This window comes from Bactrocera dorsalis, chromosome 4, assembly GCF_023373825.1.
Source record: "Bactrocera dorsalis isolate Fly_Bdor chromosome 4, ASM2337382v1, whole genome shotgun sequence".
Lineage (NCBI taxonomy): Eukaryota > Metazoa > Arthropoda > Insecta > Diptera > Tephritidae > Bactrocera > Bactrocera dorsalis.
The window spans coordinates 14,247,403-14,265,289 of NC_064306.1; the positions used below are offsets into that span (position 1 = coordinate 14,247,403).

Below are 17,887 nucleotides of genomic sequence, written 5' to 3' on the forward strand. Positions count from 1 at the left end.
TGGAAAATTATATTAGTTCATATAAAATATTGCAAACCTGAATACTTACTTCTTCGTTTTGCAGGGCACGTTACGCGCAAAATCGCACGAGTCAGCGGCCGGGTTGAAATAGAGTCCCGATGGACAAGTGAACTGATGGCCCACAATGCCCAAACCAGACGGACCGCTATCCAAGCACCAATAATATTTCTTACAGTCACGTGGATGTTGAAAGAATCCTTCCTCTTCGCATTTGAAGTCTACGAAGGTGGAAAAAGACATTTTTTTTGTAATATATTTTCTGAGCATGGTTTAGGTGGGTACTCACCAGTTCCCGGGTCAGGCGTGGTGGGTGGTGCTGGTGTGGTGACGCGACCGCCTATATACAATGAAGAACCTTCTGGATTAGTCAGTCTTATTGTGGTCTCGGGTGCTTGCGTTGTTGTTGTGGTGCTGGATTGTATACGACGTCGTCCACTACTCAAAGTCGTACGACTCGCCGAACCCTTACCCTCGCTGCTGCCACCAATGCGATTTAATTTTGACGATGAATTCTCACGACTACGTGAACGTGAAGGTTTCTTGGGTGAATTCGGCTTAGCGACTTCGTTGATGCCAAGCCTGAATGGTTGTAATTATAATTGGTTTAAAAATAAGAGGATATTTTTAAAATTTGCAAAATCATACCCTAAGCCCTCGAGCATAGCATCCTTAGCTGCTTCAATTAGTGGATAAGGTTTTCCATTGCAAGTGCCGCGGAAGTCATCGTTATCGATGGCCCAAAACATAATACCACCTAAGCCATTTTCGACCACATATTGCGCTTTCTTACGTACAATGGCTTCATCATCATAACCAACCCATTGATTACGTCTATATGCATATGGTCCCATCGCATTGGGATTTGGCTGTACGACGGTCCACTCAGGGTCCTCTTTCAGATTTTGGCATATCTGTAATGTTAAAAATAGGTAAATTAGTTAAAAATCATAATTCCGTAAATTCAGGAACTCATTTCCAGTTACAAATTTCTTTGGTTTTGAAGCATTTGTTTGCTTACTTATTTCGGACTGTAATTTTCTTCAATCCGCTTACCTCATAGTAGGCCAAATAGCCCTTTTCACGTGTAGCATCGCCCTGTTCACCCGGTCCTTCTGACGGTGCGCCAATTTCCGTGCTCTCCTCATTAATCAGTGTATATGAACGTCCGTATGTAGGTATGCCCAGCACCAACTTGTCGCGGTCAGCGCCAGCTTTCAAATAATATTTGATGGAATAATCCTAATAGCAGGAGCAAACCAAAAAAGCAGAAAGAAATGGAAATTATTTCAATCAAAATTTCAATTACTTCGACTGCCAACAACTTCAGTATGCTTACAATATTCAATTCTGCATCATAATTGTACTCGGACTCTTCCTCCAGCGAGTACAATGGAGCATGGTGATTAGCCGATGGTTCGTGCGATGAATGAAAATCGTACGAGAGCACATTGAACCAGTCAAGGTACTTGTTCAGTTTGGGTATATCGTAACCCTTCTCGATGTTCTCAATGCCTGCCGGTACCGCCATTGTCAGCAGCAGACGTGGACGTCCGGTCTTCTGTGACTCACGTTCAAATTCGGCGCGCAACTCTTGCACAAACTGCGCATAATTGTCGCGGTCACGCGGCTTGCCGCCCTCACGCTGTGCCGGATACTCCCAATCTAAATCGATGCCATCAAAATGATTTTGACGTAGAAATTTCAAAATATTTTTAATGAATTGCTGTCGTCGCTCCGGGTTGGCCATAAGCGGCGAGAAACGTGATGAGGCCTCATTCCAGCCACCGATGGCAATCATGGTCTTCAGTTGCTTGTTGTACGTTTTCAAGCCGGTGAATTTGGCATAGCCGCCTGAGCAGTGAAGGGGCGAACAATGCGAATTGGTGGATGAATGATAACAGGACGCAGAGACATGAAAAGATAGCAAAAAGGGGAGTGTTAATTGAGTTTACCATGTTATTTCATTAGGAAAAAGTTAAGAGAAATTTAAATTTGTATTACAATATGGAATGTAGACATACTAGGGAGGTTAAAACTGAAAGATTGTACGCTAGAAAAAAATTAAGTGAAAAGGAAAATCTACCATTTTCTTCATACTTAGCTCATAAGTAGTTAGTTTCAAGAACTTTTTACACACCTTGTTCTACATCCTGGTACTTATCGAAGGGTTTCATCTGATTGTCTTTTGTGAATCCACCAAAAGCGTACACCAAATGTGTACACAAATATGGATTGATGTTCTGTGGATTGAATTTCGCTGTACCTGGTCTGTAGACACTCCAATTGGTGTAGTAGCAGACGACTCTGCCTTCCGAACGGACTTCTGAAAATATAGGATAAAATTAAGATTATTCGAAAATAAATTTTCAGTAAGTTATTTTGTGTACATCTTTGGTTTAGTGGTTAGATTTAAACTATTTTTAGATATACATTTAAATTCCTGCTTTCTGGTATTCGCAAAAATACTATAAGTTATCAGTTCACAACAGAGGAGAAAAGAATATCTACATATATAATGAAGGATATTTTGTCTGTAGTATAGAACTCTGATGGGAAGTTGGTTTCTTGTTAAGGCCACAAACTATCAGGGCGTTTATGATGCTAAGTACGGTGGTGGTTCTGTGTATTTTTCGGAATCCATGCTGGTGGTGTGCTAGGCTCAGGTGGTGAGTGAAGTTCGGGAGCAGCAAGGCTTCAAGTGTCTTTACTACCAATGAGAGGAGAGTTATCGGGCAATAGGACTCCCCTTTGTTGGCGGGTTTTCCCAGGTCCCAGTATTGGGACTACTCTTCCGACCTTCCACATATCGGGTATTTGAAGAGTGGTCATCGACATGTTGATGACCTTGGTGAGGTAGCTTACTCCGTCGAATGGGTCATCATGTCTCTTCGGATTAGACAAAACCTTGACAGTAGACTTACTCACACCGGCAGAGAGGTTGCAGCACTTCAAGTGCTCTATACATTTCGTCCGCTTGTGTTGATTAACCAGTCGCTGAATCTTCAAATTGAGAACACTTATTCGGGAATCCCGGAATCGGCATGGCGTAAGGTGTCGCGCTCGTTAGCTAAAACAGCTGCTTCAGCTTTGAAATTAGGGCGGAGTTCCGCAAATTTTCCAGCCGGGATGAAGCGAGCGGTAGCTGCTGCGATCACCTTGCATCATTATTAGACCCGCGCTAGCAATGGTAATATCGGGGGAGCTATTACAGGTGCCCATAATTCTGATGGTGGCTTCTGAATTCTTTGTGAAGATGTGGGGGGATGTATAGATTAAATATTTCGAGCTCGACATCGCCTGAACGGATAGATAAATCCTGACATTCTAGGGTAGTATTCCTGCGGTCGGTGGCTCCATTGATTAGACGATATTGCGCGGCAATATGAAGGCTAGGCCTCCATCATTATCTCGCTTACGATCTTTCCGTAAAACGTTGAAACCGGCATAACGCAGAAGATTTGAGCGGCTGTTTAGTTTGGTTTCTTGAACCGCAGTTATCGACACGCGATCTCGGTTCATGAGATGCGGGTTTGTCGTAGGTGTCCGTGAGTAATCGTGGGAGTAAGGGCGTAGCGTGTAGGTGGTGTTTATTGCAGGTGTAGAACCCGCAGGGGCGGTAGTCCTTTGCGCATTAGCAACGGCGTACACCGCAGCCGATGGAGCGATGAGCTATAGGAGATATGCGACGAGATTGATATAGTTCAACGAATTAAGACACAGCGGCCAGACTGGGTGAAAATACTCCAGCCTTGAGAGTATTCGACGCAGTACCTGCCGGGAGAGCGGCGGAAGACCTTCAATTTGTTGGAAAGACCTGGCAGAGAAGGACATGGCTACAATTGGAATATTGGCTATAACTGCGTTAGCGGTGTCTACGCCAATAAAGAAGATGAAGCAAAATGAAGTGGCAACCGTCATTTCAAAAAAACCTTTGTACTGTTAAGAAATCGAAACCTATAGAATTAATAGTCATCGGTTTTAGAATAAGTTACTGAGAAGATTAATATGTCAGAAAAATTTTTTGCTACAATCCAAACAAATATGTTCGGAAATGTTGGTTTCATTGAAAGATTTGGAATTTTTATTTTTAATAATAAACAAATTTCTGTGTAAATTGTAATTGCAAGCCGAGGTTCAAGAGAATACCAATTTCTGTAGGATATATAATATGAATAGTAGAAAATATATTGTGGGAAAGAAATAAGTTAGTATTGGCAACTAATGTTACAACTTTATTTGGCTTCTTTGATTTGATATAATTGAAGCAAGAAAAATAGACGGCTCTTGGACTCAATTAATATAATATTATTGGAATTTGCATGAACCGTGTACATAAGTATGTATGTTCTTTTAAAAGCGAATTTAAAAGAAATATTTTACTTACCATTTATAAAGAGCACTGCACATAGTAGGAAGAGGGTTTGCCAAACCGCTCCTCGCGGAAGCTGAAAAATATAAAAAGAAGAATAAATCAATATTTTTCCTTTTTGGAAATTAAAAGTCTAAATAATAAAAACATAATTTCAATTTCATTTCAAAATGTTTACTTTAGTTCGGAATATCTGGCGAAAACTCTTATCAATTATCAATACTGAATATCAAATAAGAGACGATATAAATAAAAGAAACAAACTGAGCAATTTTAGCTTGACAAAAAAAAAGAAGTTTCAAAGCAAAAAAAAAAAGGAATGTCTATTTTGAAACAATCGTTTTATATGACAGCAGTATTTTATGGCAATCTTTTGGGTCTTGGTTATTGTAAGATAGTTAGTGGATTCAAAACTAAGATCTAATAAATTTCAAACTCAAACTTTTTTTATAATAATTGTTGCTAATAGAACAGATAGCATATTCCGGTATTTTATACCGCTACAACAGTAGCTACATACAAGTATGTATATCGTATGTATATATTATATATCGTCATCTGAAATGCAAATGAACGTATCATCAAAAAAATCGAAAATGAGTGTCTTATTGATTACGCTTCACTACTTCAAATTATAGACCTAATATTGCATATGATCAACATTTTCTGGTTCTGGGGTCATATATAAACCAGTCTTAACCAATATTAATATTTTGTTTCACTCAGGTTTCGATTCTATTTCGTGTTTCATTCATGCGACTGTAAATTTCTGAAAATGTTGTTACGTTATTTTGCATTTCAGGTCACGATATATGTATAACATAGCATATTTTTGATAAAGGAGATGCTTTACAAAAACCACTGTTTAATTTATACAGGGTGATTACTAACAGGCAGGCACTCACAAATTGCAGCCGAAACTGGGCCAAACCAACGTTATTATTATTATTGTCATGAACCTAGTATGTGTGTGCTGGTGTGCATGTACCTCCATGTGCACGATTACGTATCTAACGCAACGCAATCGCTTATGCGACAGTTGCATCGTCAGCGTCCATACCTTTTAGGAGGAATGCAATTGGCGAAATAAATGTTTCATAAGAGTGACAACGCTCAAGCGCTCACTTTTGTGCGTGCAACTTGCATTTTAGTAGCTAAATAAATGACTTAGCGTATACAATTGTTTAACTGGGGTATTATGAGTGGGTCTTGTGTCGCCGACCCTCTAGGGCAATGAAAAGAGTTTGATTGAAAATTTCTAATTTTTAACTGCAACTAGTAAGAAGCTGTTTATTTGTCGGAAGCGATATCCGAATGATGTCAGACGAGCTGACTACTAAAACACAAAAGTTAACTGCTGCTGAATGCGCGGAATTGACTAATTGTACCGAAAGCTCTTACATTTGATGAGATATCTTCACCAAATTTGGCATGGGTTACTGCTCAAGAAATGGTAAAATCTTCAAAATAATTGTTTTGTTCTAGTCGGTGTAGCTTATAGTTAGCATACAAACCTCAAAATTAAGTTCTTGTAACGAATATTATGTATTTGTAAGGGGTTTTATAGCTTCAGTTTTTTTTTAGTTTTTATAGTATTTGGTTGAGAAAAGGGTAGTGATCGGTTGGATAGTAGTTTGGTGTCACATCTTCAGCAACTGACTGAAGATAGAGGTCAAAGATATTGATTGTCTTTTTTTTGTAGTTGATACCTCTACTGTATGTAAAAAACTTTTATAGGTGCTACAGGTTTCTCCTAAAGAACCGTGAATGACATTTTAATGACTATCTGGAACTGTTTAAGAAGGAAACAAAATTGGTATATTTATGAAGTGACTATTGATTTAAGGCTTGATGACTGATATAATCAAGTGTTATGTGTCTGGTTTTTGCTACAGCTATGCATTCACAGAGAAAGCGAAAAACTTTTTCCTTACGCTCTTCCCTTTTTAGTGCGTCATTTCCAAATACCCCGTGCCACTTTATAGTAGCTACACCGGATTGCTTGTATAAAGTGGGTATAAAGCTCTCATTTGATCGTTTCCAGCGCACGTGGTATTACTCCGCTTCGGATTCATCTGAAGAGGCTTCTTTGTCTGACTTTGTTAGCGAAAATGTACCTGTGGCCGGGAACCAAAATAAAGGTCAAGTGGAATTTACAAACCAGTCAGTTTAAAGCCTTTCTGCAGTTGTTAACCACGCTGGAATTAATAAGTGGCGGTGACAAGGTCAGCAGTGCCTTATTGACAGCAAAAAAAGAGTTACTTGGCTTGTTAAATGAACAATAAGGGATACCCCATGGTCTAGAAGCATGAATTTTTAAAGTGTCGTAAAAAAAAGGCAATTAATATTTTTACCATCCATTTTTTTACTAGTTACTTGTTAATTTTAGAGGAGTACAAAAAAAAATTAAAAACTAAATAAGTAAAAAATATCAAAAATTATGAGCTGACGAAGTGGGGGATCTCTAAAAATTTCCACGTGACCATACCCATGATTTCAACCCTCTTAGTTATCTGAAACCAAAAAAAAAGATTATTAATGTAGAGTAATATTTCAATGGCCGGAACTACGGAAAAGTGGGAAACAATTTTTTTCACAAAGGCAATTGCTTGAAAAAAAAGTTTTTTTGAATCACTTTTTCTGATTATTTCGAATTTTTTAAAAATAATAAAAATAAAAATTTAGGGATGGGGCTAGTTCCAACCATAGACAAGCCTATAAAGAAGACTCTATAAAAATTTCAAGTAAATCGGTCCAGTAGAACCTGAGAAATCGTGGGTATCGTTCCGAAAAAGTCAGTTTTGAGAAAAACGCGTTTAAAGTTTCGCGTAAAGTTTTTTGCAGTCTATTTCCGGCCGAACCAGTTTGGTTGCCGGATCAGAAAAATGCCTATATCTCCGAAAATAATTTGAATTTTGAAAAATCTTCTTGTACACATATTCTTGAAGTTAAACTTTGAAAATATAAAATTTCTAGACCAGAATGCCCCCATAGGCGATTTTTCTTCTAATGGAATTAGAGAGACTTCACTTACTTTTGAAAACTGAAGTATGAGGAAAGTTTATTAGGTAACTACTGCAATAGTATACTGCTTCTAAAGGGGATTGCTCGGAACTGTAATTGCTTTTAATATCCTGGATGTTTTAGGTATCATCATATTTTTGGTCGAATTCTTACTATTTTATCCATTCTATGAACTTGGTATTTTGTCATTTTGTTCAAGCACTTCTAGTCTAACTCTGCATATACTTGTTTTTTACTTTTAATTTAGAATATGATTTGAAAAATCTTAAAAATATTATAAATAACTGTACATGTAATTTCAATAGACTAAATGATCTATAGGCAGAGTTGCCAACTACTAAAAACAGTTATATATGAAAACAGTTAGATAAGCAAGAGTAGTTAAAAGTAATGACAAATTGTTCAAAAAACAATGAAAGTGTTTCATTAAAGGGTAAGGATAGTAAAATTCAAACCAAAAATCCAATTTTTTTATCTCAAAGTATTATTTAAAGTTGTCAATATTATATATGTCAATTTTTAAAAAATTGAAATTAATAAAACTATTAAAATGAAAATTATGTATTTCATATAAAATAAATGACCGTCAATTAAAAAAAAAGTAAAACGAAATGTGTGGGGTATAACACGCAAAAGTGCAAATATGCAAACAATTAGCAGTAAACAATGTTTGTCACACCTCTCGCATAAAATTGTGTACACAAAACATTGTTTCAACTCAATTTACTCAAAGAATGCACAAAATGTGTAAACCACAAGCAGTTTGCTGTTCCTATTCATCTTCCTTAACTAAAATATAATTAAAGTTTACACTCATTTGCATAAATCGCTGATTAACATTGACACTATGACCGCAATTCGCAAGCGTAAGCGCAGACACAAAAGACTGGCGACTGGCGATTCATTCATGCTGCTCATCCCATTGGACAGCAAATGTTGTACCTTGATTAATATGCAGAAAGAAAACGCTACACAAAAGGCACAACAACGCAATTAAGCAGAGGCGCCTCCATGCTGCAGCGCGACTAATCAAGGTCGTGCGGTTTGGCCAACATTGGCCGCTCTTCGGCAGCTGTTTTTTAACTAGTATTAACAAGATAAAACAGCAAAAGTGAAGAAGAAAACTTACATAATTTTATAAACCACTTAAATTAATAATATATGCACGCCCTTTCGTGTTTATAACTGTTTATCTGTGTGGTAACATATAAGCGTAGTATAAAACGCGCCACTCACCCGTTCGCCATTCATCGAGTGAATGCTGAGTGATCGGGAATTCGGTGAAAATGCAACAATCAAAATAAACGGAAGCGTTTCTCAATACTACAATGGATTATTGCTTCATTTATCAATTTATTAGCATTTCATTAACTTTGATTTAGTAATTTAGTGAGTGGGTCTTTGTATCAGTTGTCTGTTTAACACATACTGCGTTATTTGTTTAGTCGACATTTAGAAAGTTGCGCCTATTGACGTAATTATTTTGATATATTTTCCAGAGCATTTCTACACCTTTTATATAAGAAAGTTTTATAGGGGGTAAGGAAAGGCCTTCGGCGATAGTATTTTGTCGCGAGCAAGGTTTTTTGATTGCTACAAATTATTTAAAGAGGTTCGAGAACGCGTTGACGACGAACCATGTCCAGGACGGCCACCAACATCAACTGCTGATCAACACATCAATAAAATGAAAGAATTTGTGCTTGATAATCGACGATTAACAGTCAGAGATCTTACTGGCATCGTCGAAATAACGGAAAGAACAGTGAAAACCATTTTGGAAGATCATTTGGGTCTAAGAAAAGGGAAAAGACGATTGGTTCCAAACTCACCCAATTTTCGAAAAACAGCGTCGAAATGTATTGTTGCTGACGATGAGTTTCGGATCTATGCTTATGACCCGGAAACAGATGATCGATCGGCCGAATATCGTGGCAAAGGTGAGCCGAAGCCGAAAAAACCACGTCAAAGCAGATAAAAAATCAAGGTTATTTTGACAGTGGTCTTGTATTATCCAGGTATGGTGCACTTCGAAGCTCTTCCGACCGGCAAAATTGTCAACAAGGAATATTATTTGAGTGTTCTGCGTCGTTTGCGTGAAGCTATTCGTAAAAAGAGGCCGGAATTGTGTTCCGACAACTTTTGAATTTTACACCTCGATAATGAGTAGATTCTTCGTGAGGTTTTCGCCAAATTTTCAACCAATATTGTGCCGCAATCACCGTATTTGCTTGATTTAGCTCCGTGCAACTTCTGGCTATTTAGCAAAATTAATCGGCCATTCCGAGGAAACCGTTTGGAGTCAATTGACGATATTAAACGTGAATCGCTACGCGCATTGAAGGCTATTCCGCAAATTGACGTTAACAACTGTTTCGGTGATTGGAAAAATCGTTTGCGCAAGTAAAATGGTGCCCAGGGGGATTGCTTTGAAAAGGGCGACGACGTAGATTTTGAATTATGAAATAAGAATTAAAAAAAATTATGATCAAGGTCAAAATTTTTTCCCTGATTTTCAACAGATGGAGGATGGAGTCTTGTGTAGAAAGTTTCACGAAAGTGAGCGAAAGTCTCTGATCGCCATTCACTTGGGAGTGGCCAGAAACGATTCTTTTACATATGACTCAAGCAGCTCACGAACTCCGGTCTTGACCAAGTATGCTCTGGATAGCCTAAGAACATCCGTTTGAAGGCGAGCTAAAGTGAGAAGGCGAACATCCCTGCATAGGGTTGTGCGCTGGGTTTGGGACCCGCCACGGAAAAAAACAACCCCAATGAAAAATCAACAACAGCTCGGATGAGAGACCCCCCTTTTCGATATCGCATTCGATGAAACGATGAGTTGTACGATATACGACGTCATTGACATAGTTCAGCGAATTAAAAGACAGCGGCTACGCTGGCAAGTGTCTTGTTGTCCGGATGGACGAAAACACTCCAGCTCTAAAAGTATTCGACGCAGTACCCGCCGCGGGAAGCAGAGGAAGAGGAAGACCTCCACTCCATTGGAAAGCCAAGAGGAGAAGAACCTGGCTACACTTGGAATCTCCAATTGGAGCCACGTAGCAAGCAAAGGAAGAAAAAAAAAGAAAAAAAACGACTGAGGCGCGCGGTTGTGAGACACGGCTATAATCGCGTAAGCGCTGTCTACGCCAATTAAGAAGAAGAGATTTTCAACACTTTTTAACTTTAGACAAAAATTTTATATTATAAAATTATCCATAATACAATTTTCAATACTTTTTCTTAAAGCCACCGTTTCAGATATATGTATAACGATTCAAAAAGACTGAAAAAATCATGTTTAAATTATTACGACTGTTATATCTGACTTATTCGATTCCTTTCCAAAGAAAATTACTACTTTATATTATTTCGATTTACCTTCATTGTTCGATTTGCATATTTAATTGGATACAAATTATTTCTTAAGCCTGTAATTGAGGCTGCTCCTATTATTTAAAATTTGAAAACCGAACCAAAGAAGCTATTTTCAAACTACCAAACTCTATGGAGATAGCACCGCCACTTTTTACCTCAGTTGCCATAAATTTAAGATTGTTCTTCAAATTGGGCATATTAAAGTTGTAACATCTTCCGATTATTAAGACAGGAGACTGAGAGATATAGGGTGGACCATATAAAATTTTAAATTTCGAAGATAGGGCGTAAAAATTGAGTGTAGCGTTTGCTGTATGGCACGTAGCGCCGTCCGGCTGGAACCAAATGTTGTACAAGTCTTCTTCTTCAATTAGCTTGAAGAAAAATTCGGTTAACATTGCGCGATATCGCTCACCATTTAATGGTTATGATTATGATTCCACCAGATCCAAAATCCGCACCATACAGTGATTCGTGCTGGGGCATTGGCTTCTCGACGATTACGTGCGAGTTTTCTGTGCCCCAAATGCGACAATTCTGCTTGTTAACGTAACCATCGAGGTGGAAATGAGCCTCGTTCGAAAAGATGATTTTTCGGTAAAATTGACTATCCTCGGTCAAACGATATTCCGCCCAATCTGTCAATATTTCCCAGTTTTCTTCTAGTGAATAGCGACCCATTTCATAAATTTTAGACTTTTTACTGAATATCTGTCACTTTCCGAATGGTATTTGACGTTTCCAATGTCGAAATATAGATAATTCAAATTTAAAACGTTAGATGGCCCACCCTTTATTAACAGTATTTATTAAAACATAATTTTTTATTAGAGACAAATAAACTAGTAATTTAACTAAAAGCTAAAACCAAAATATCAAAATTCTTTTTACAGTTTTCATAATTAATTGGTTCTCTAAACGGTTTGTAAATTATACAAGTAATTAAATAACTCAACTAACTCTTAAAAAACGCTTATTAATGGCAATTAAAAAACACTTAAAAGCAGCAAAAAAAATATAAAGCTTATACACACATATTTGTTGGTAAAATATATTATGCAATAAATAATCACGTAGTACGCGAGTGCTGTGTCAACTAGCAGGCGAAGAAGAGGGCGGACGGCATTTCGGTCTTTAATGCGCCATCATAATAAGGTGTATGTTGCAATAAAAATTACTTTACTTTACAAAAATTCCAAATGATAATTTAATAGTTTTTTTCTGTAAAGTATTAAGCGATTTAAGTTAAATAGCGAAAATAAAAAAAAAATATGAAAAAACTTTGACTCCGGTTGCTCTTAACCTATAATAACCTTCACAAATACTAAAGATTCCGTAAAAGAATTTGATACCGATTATTCTGTTTGAATGGCAGATATATGCTGTTGTTATCCGATCTGAACAATTGCTCCATATATTGTATATTTGTCTTAAGCAATAACTCTTGCAAATTTCTTGAAGATATCTCGTAAAATGAAAAAGTTTTCCTTACAAGCATTTGATTCAGACTGATCAGTTTGTTTGGCAGCTATATGCTATAGTTACATATTTTTTAGGGTATCCGACGTTTCCTTCTGTTTGTTACAAACCGCGTCGCAAACTTGATATGTACACCCCGTTCAGGGTATAAACACGAAGCACAGCAAGCATGTGTGCCAATGGTTTGGCATCATGGCCAACAATGACCAATATCAGGCGAAACAAGAAATACGAAATGAACAATAAAAAAGCCCAAAACACAAAGCTAATTTCGAACAAAGTGTGGCATAAGAGATACAGCAACAATGCCAATAGCCAGTCAGCCGCAACGGCACTAGTGCCGCGATGATGGGTAATCAATGAACTTATTGTCGGACGCTATTACTTTGGATTTCTTATACATTTGTTTTTGCTTTTTTATTACTCAGCTATTACATAAGCCGACGAGCATGTAAACCTCTCAGTTACGGTTAATAAATAATGAAAATATATTTATGTATGCCAATTTGTTGTTTTTTACGGGCTATGTTTCATTGAAGAAAAATGTTGCTTGTAGGTTTATTGGTGCATATTGTATATTTGTGCGGCATTTGTTCAAGCGTTTGTGTGTGCGTGTTTACTCTGTAGGAAAAGCAACAACTAGTGCAGCGAAAATTTAATTTGAACCGATTAGCTATTTCCGAAATGTGTCATACATGTACAGGATTATGAATAAACTACTAATATCATACCGCTTCTTGAAAAAACAGTTCAACATTTCATTGTTCCGGCGATTTCGTGTCTTATCTATAGGCTGGGCCATCTAATGTTTTAAATTTGAATTATCTAACGGGTGATTTTTTTGAGGTTAGGATTTTCATGCATTAGTATTTGACAGATCACGTGGGATTTCAGACATGGTGTCAAAGAGAAAGATGCTCAGTATGCTTTGACATTTCATCATGAATAGACTTACTAACGAGCAACGCTTGCAAATCATTGAACAATTTTATTACCAAGATCAGTGTTCGGTTTTTTTTTTTTTTTTTCTATGACAAATTTTGTTCAGCGATGAGGCTCATTTCTGGTTGAATGGCTACGTAAATAAGCAAAAATTGCCGCATTTGGGGTGAAGAGCAACCAGAAGCCGTTCAAGAACTGCCCATGCATCCCCGAAAAATGCACTGTTTGGTGTGGGTTTGTACGCTGTGTGGAAATCATTGGACCGTATTTTTCAAAGATGCGCTGTTAGGACGCAACGTTACGGTGAATGGCGATCGCTATCGTTCGATGCTAACAAACTTTTTGTTGCCAAAAATGGAAGAACTGAACTTGTTGACATGTGGTTTCAACAAGATGGCGCTACATGCCACACAGCTCGCGATTCTATGGCCATTTTGAGGGAAAAACTTTCGGACAAAAATCATCTCAAGAAATGGACCCGTAAGTTGGCCACCAAGATCATGCGATTTTAACGCCTTTAGAGACTATTTTTTGTGGGCTACGTCAAGTGTCCTAAAGTCCTACAGAAATAAGCCAGCAAACTATTCCAGCTTTTGGGAAGACAACATTCCGAAGAAATTCGGGCTATCCGGCCGAAAATGCTCGAAAAAGTTTGCCCAAAATTGGACTTCCGAATGGACCACCACCTAAGACGCAGCCGCGGTCAACATTTAAATGAAATTATCTCAAAAAGTAAATGTCATGAACCAATCTAACGTTTCAAATAAAGAACCAATTTTATGCGTTTTTTTTTAAAAAAAAGTTATCAAGCTCTTAAAAAATCACCCTTTATATTTCGACATTGGAAACGTCAAATACCATTCGGAAAGTGGCAGATATTCAGTAAAAAGTCTAAAATTTACACAATGGGTCGCTATTCACTATTTACAGTTCGCAGATTGTAAACTCAGCCGTGGTGGTCATTTGTCTAAAATTGTTTTCTACAAAAAAAATTCTTAAAATAACTTTTAAATAAAATGTTAGACCTTTTGAAAAATATCAATCCGTTTTTTTTTTTATTGACTTTTTATACTCTCGCAACAAAGTTGACTAAGGAGAGTATTATAGTTTTGTTCACACATAACGGTTGTTTGTAAGTCCTAAAACTGGAAAGAGTCAGATATAGGGTTATATAAACCCCAAGTGATCAGGGTGACGAGTAGAGAGTTTGAAATCCGGATGTCTGTATGTCTGTCTGTCCGTCCGTCTGTCCGTTCGTTCATGTAAGCCTGTAACTGAGTAAAAATTGAGATATCATGATGAAACCTTGGTACACGTATCTCTTGGCTCCATAAGAAGGTTAAGGTTCGAAGATGGGCAAAATCGGCCCACTGCCACGCTACAAAATGACGGAAAAAACCGAAAACCTATAAAGTGTCATAACTAAGCCATAAATAAAAGATATTAAAGGAGGGGCATATTTGGACGTATCTTTTGGAAAAGTGGGCATGGCCCGCCCTCTACTAATTTTTTTTGTACATACCTCGGAAACTACTATAGTTATGTCAACCAAACTCTATATAGTTCGTTTTCTTCATGGCATTTTCCTATACAGTTTAAAAATGGAAGAAATCGGATAATAACCACGCCCACCTCCCATACAAAGTTATGTTGAAAAATCTACCAAAAAGTGGGGGGGGCGTTAACCGACCAACAAAAAACGTCAGAAACACTAAACTTTGCGGAAGAAATGGCAGAAGGAAGCTGCACCCAGGTTTTTTTTTTAACTGAAAATGGGCGTGGCATCGCCCACTTATGGACCAAAAACCATATCTCTGGAACTACTCCACCGATTTCAATAAAATTCGGTAAATAATATTTTCTTAAACACTCTGATGACATGTACAAAATATAGGTGAAATCGGGGGGGGGGGGTTCACAACCACGCCTTCTTCCAATATACGCTATTTTGAATTCCTTCTCATGCCTTCTTTGTATAATATATTACATTAGGAACCCAATGATGATAGCGGAATAAAACTTTACACAGTACGGTATTTGAGCCTGAGGTATCACGTTTAAAAAAATATGTTAAATGACGGATAATGAAATCTCGATTATCACTTTATCATGCGAGAGTAAAAAAATGTTTCGGTGACACCCGAACTTAGCCCTTCCTTACTTGTTAAATTTAAAATTGTATGTATATGGCCCACCCGTTATTTCTATGTAGTGAAAATGGGTTGAATCGGGCCAATACTTCTCTGAGTCTCCATATACATAATATAAAGTTTTTCGAATTTCAGGTGACTTGATGCTGGATATGTCGGTCATATTTGACTTATCTCAATGAAAATTACAGACCATGTTTTACTCGTTACAGTGTATCTTTGTGCCTAAAATAAGCGAAAACTTGACCTAACCCCCATATAATTAATATCAGGAGTTTGAGTTCTAATTCCATCTTCTTTTTATTTTTATTTAATATCATTTAATTTATATTACTATTTTATATTTCTTATTTAAGATTTATTTTATTATTTTTTATATGTTATTTAAAAATTTAAAAAGGTCCAAAAGTGACTACTTCTTTTGCCGCACGTACTTTTATATGTATAAATATATCCACACATATAAATAAGCGGTAACTTAGTTGAGACATTCTCGTGGATGTAATTCGATTCTGGCCAAATTGCTGATTAAATACGCAGTGAACGCCTACTCAGGCTATTTGTTACAATTAAAAAATAAACAAAAAAGGTGATGGATATACATATTTACATAATATACATACATACATACATGCATGCATATAATATACATATGTACGAGTACTATATAAAGTTTTCTGCATATTAGCTTCATATTTTTTACAGCGTTTTTGTTTTGCTCATTTGAATCCGGCTGGTTACGCGACCACAAGAAACCTGTCTTTGACTCATTTGGTCAGCTTGTTGAACACCATCAAATTCCACGTAACCCACACAGTGACTTCAAATTATTCCCCTACGTCAATCGGCAATATTTGTAAACTTGCGTTTTTTCCCTTTTCCCTTTTCGCATTTTTTCTGATTTCTATTAATATATACTTATGCGTTAGTAAATATGTGTGTATAATTACTATTTTTACGCTTTTATTTTGTTTTAATGCATAATTTTCAATTTCACTGCTACAACACACTTGGCCAATTATGGTTGACTGCAAAGTATTCCCAATTGCCGTTTTGGTGTGGACCCACATAACCATAATTTGTTCACCTTATTACGCTCACTGTTTACTAATTAAATTGGTTCAGTAACTTATTTCGATTTCCGTTATATTTTCGTGTGTTTTTTGCGAGTACTTACCTGGCAATTATCTACAATTATTTAATATATTGAGAAATAATTTACAAAGTAATTATGTAGGTAGTTTGGTAACGATTTTGGATAAATTGAAGGTCAGTTAAGGTCATCAAACAGTGAATATTTATTAATCTAACATTTTATTAATGTTTATATTGTATTATTTTATGTTATTATAGTATCTATCGGTTATCCATTATGCAATTTCACACGAAAAGTTGTTCTTGAATTAAAAAAAACGATTTTTTTCTACAAAAAATGTGTCGTAATTACGTCTACTAGGCTTAGATTTTATAGCTTCAAGTATAATTTATTAAAAAATACCGATGTCTGTTATTCTTATACATATATTCACATATGTAGGTATGTATATTTATATATACAGCCACTCACAAACGCAGCAAGTTGAGAATTGCAGTAACCTGGTATTTTTAGTACACTAAATACATAACCGAACGTTGTTGGTGCGCTATAAATTCTTCAAAAGGCACTACATTCCGACAGCTGTTTGTTGTACATATGTACACCAAAAGGTAGCAGTTACAATGCAGTGTGGAAACCAACAATCTCAACCATTTTTATATGCCTTTGCTATGATAAGATCACAACAACAATGTTTTGTTGCCAACAAGGTGGTCAGTTGTTGCTTGTGGCAAAAATGGTAATGGTTGCAATGAAATCAAATTATTTACACAATCTGAAGCAGAACAAATATCGCAAGAACCTCTCTGTTGCAATATTGTCTGCTCTCTTTTGTGCTGTGGTTTCTTTCTACAAATCGCATTACACATATGTATGTATATATTTTTAACGGTATCTAAAAGAGTTGTAAGGAATAACAAAACTGAATTTCCGCTCTCAAATATTTCTAAACTTACGATTATAAATGGAAAACTATATAACAGGTATTCTTAGCCGTGTTGTTTTCAATGAGGCAATACTTTTTTCGGAGTTTTGGTTTGCCATTTCTTAATGAACAGACTTACTACGGAACAACGTTTGCAGATCGTGCAAATAATAGAAAAATTATGGTTCTATTCGCGCGACGAATCATGCCCCCAATCTTCGTCTCAATAGAGTCGATAGTTCGATCAACCATAAATCGATTTCGCATAACTTGTACTCTAGTGTGTATTGCACATCCTCTGAGATGTCTTACAGAACGCTCCTGTGTAGCAGAGCATCGAAGAAGACCCGAATGAGTCCATTCGCCATCCTGTATCACAGTTGGACAGTTGGACCTGTACCCAATCACTTTATGAAAGATGTTCCGGAAAGATCGTGGTTTGCGACCTTAAAAATTTCAACCCGTCCAAGAATTGAAGCACAACGATCATAAAGCGCATC

General features: G+C 36.8%; 1 protein-coding gene across 1 annotated transcript in view; it reads right to left on the reverse strand.

The window, feature by feature from the left end:
* The window catches only part of LOC105222986 (mucin-16), a 114,591-nt gene that overhangs the window by 44,160 nt on the left and 52,544 nt on the right, over window positions 1-17,887 (reverse strand). Inside the window, 7 exon segments of the mRNA XM_049454895.1 lie at window positions 50-239; window positions 308-600; window positions 667-932; window positions 1,075-1,260; window positions 1,358-1,872; window positions 2,159-2,344; window positions 4,406-4,466. Coding sequence (XP_049310852.1) covers window positions 50-239; window positions 308-600; window positions 667-932; window positions 1,075-1,260; window positions 1,358-1,872; window positions 2,159-2,344; window positions 4,406-4,466 — 1,697 coding nt within the window.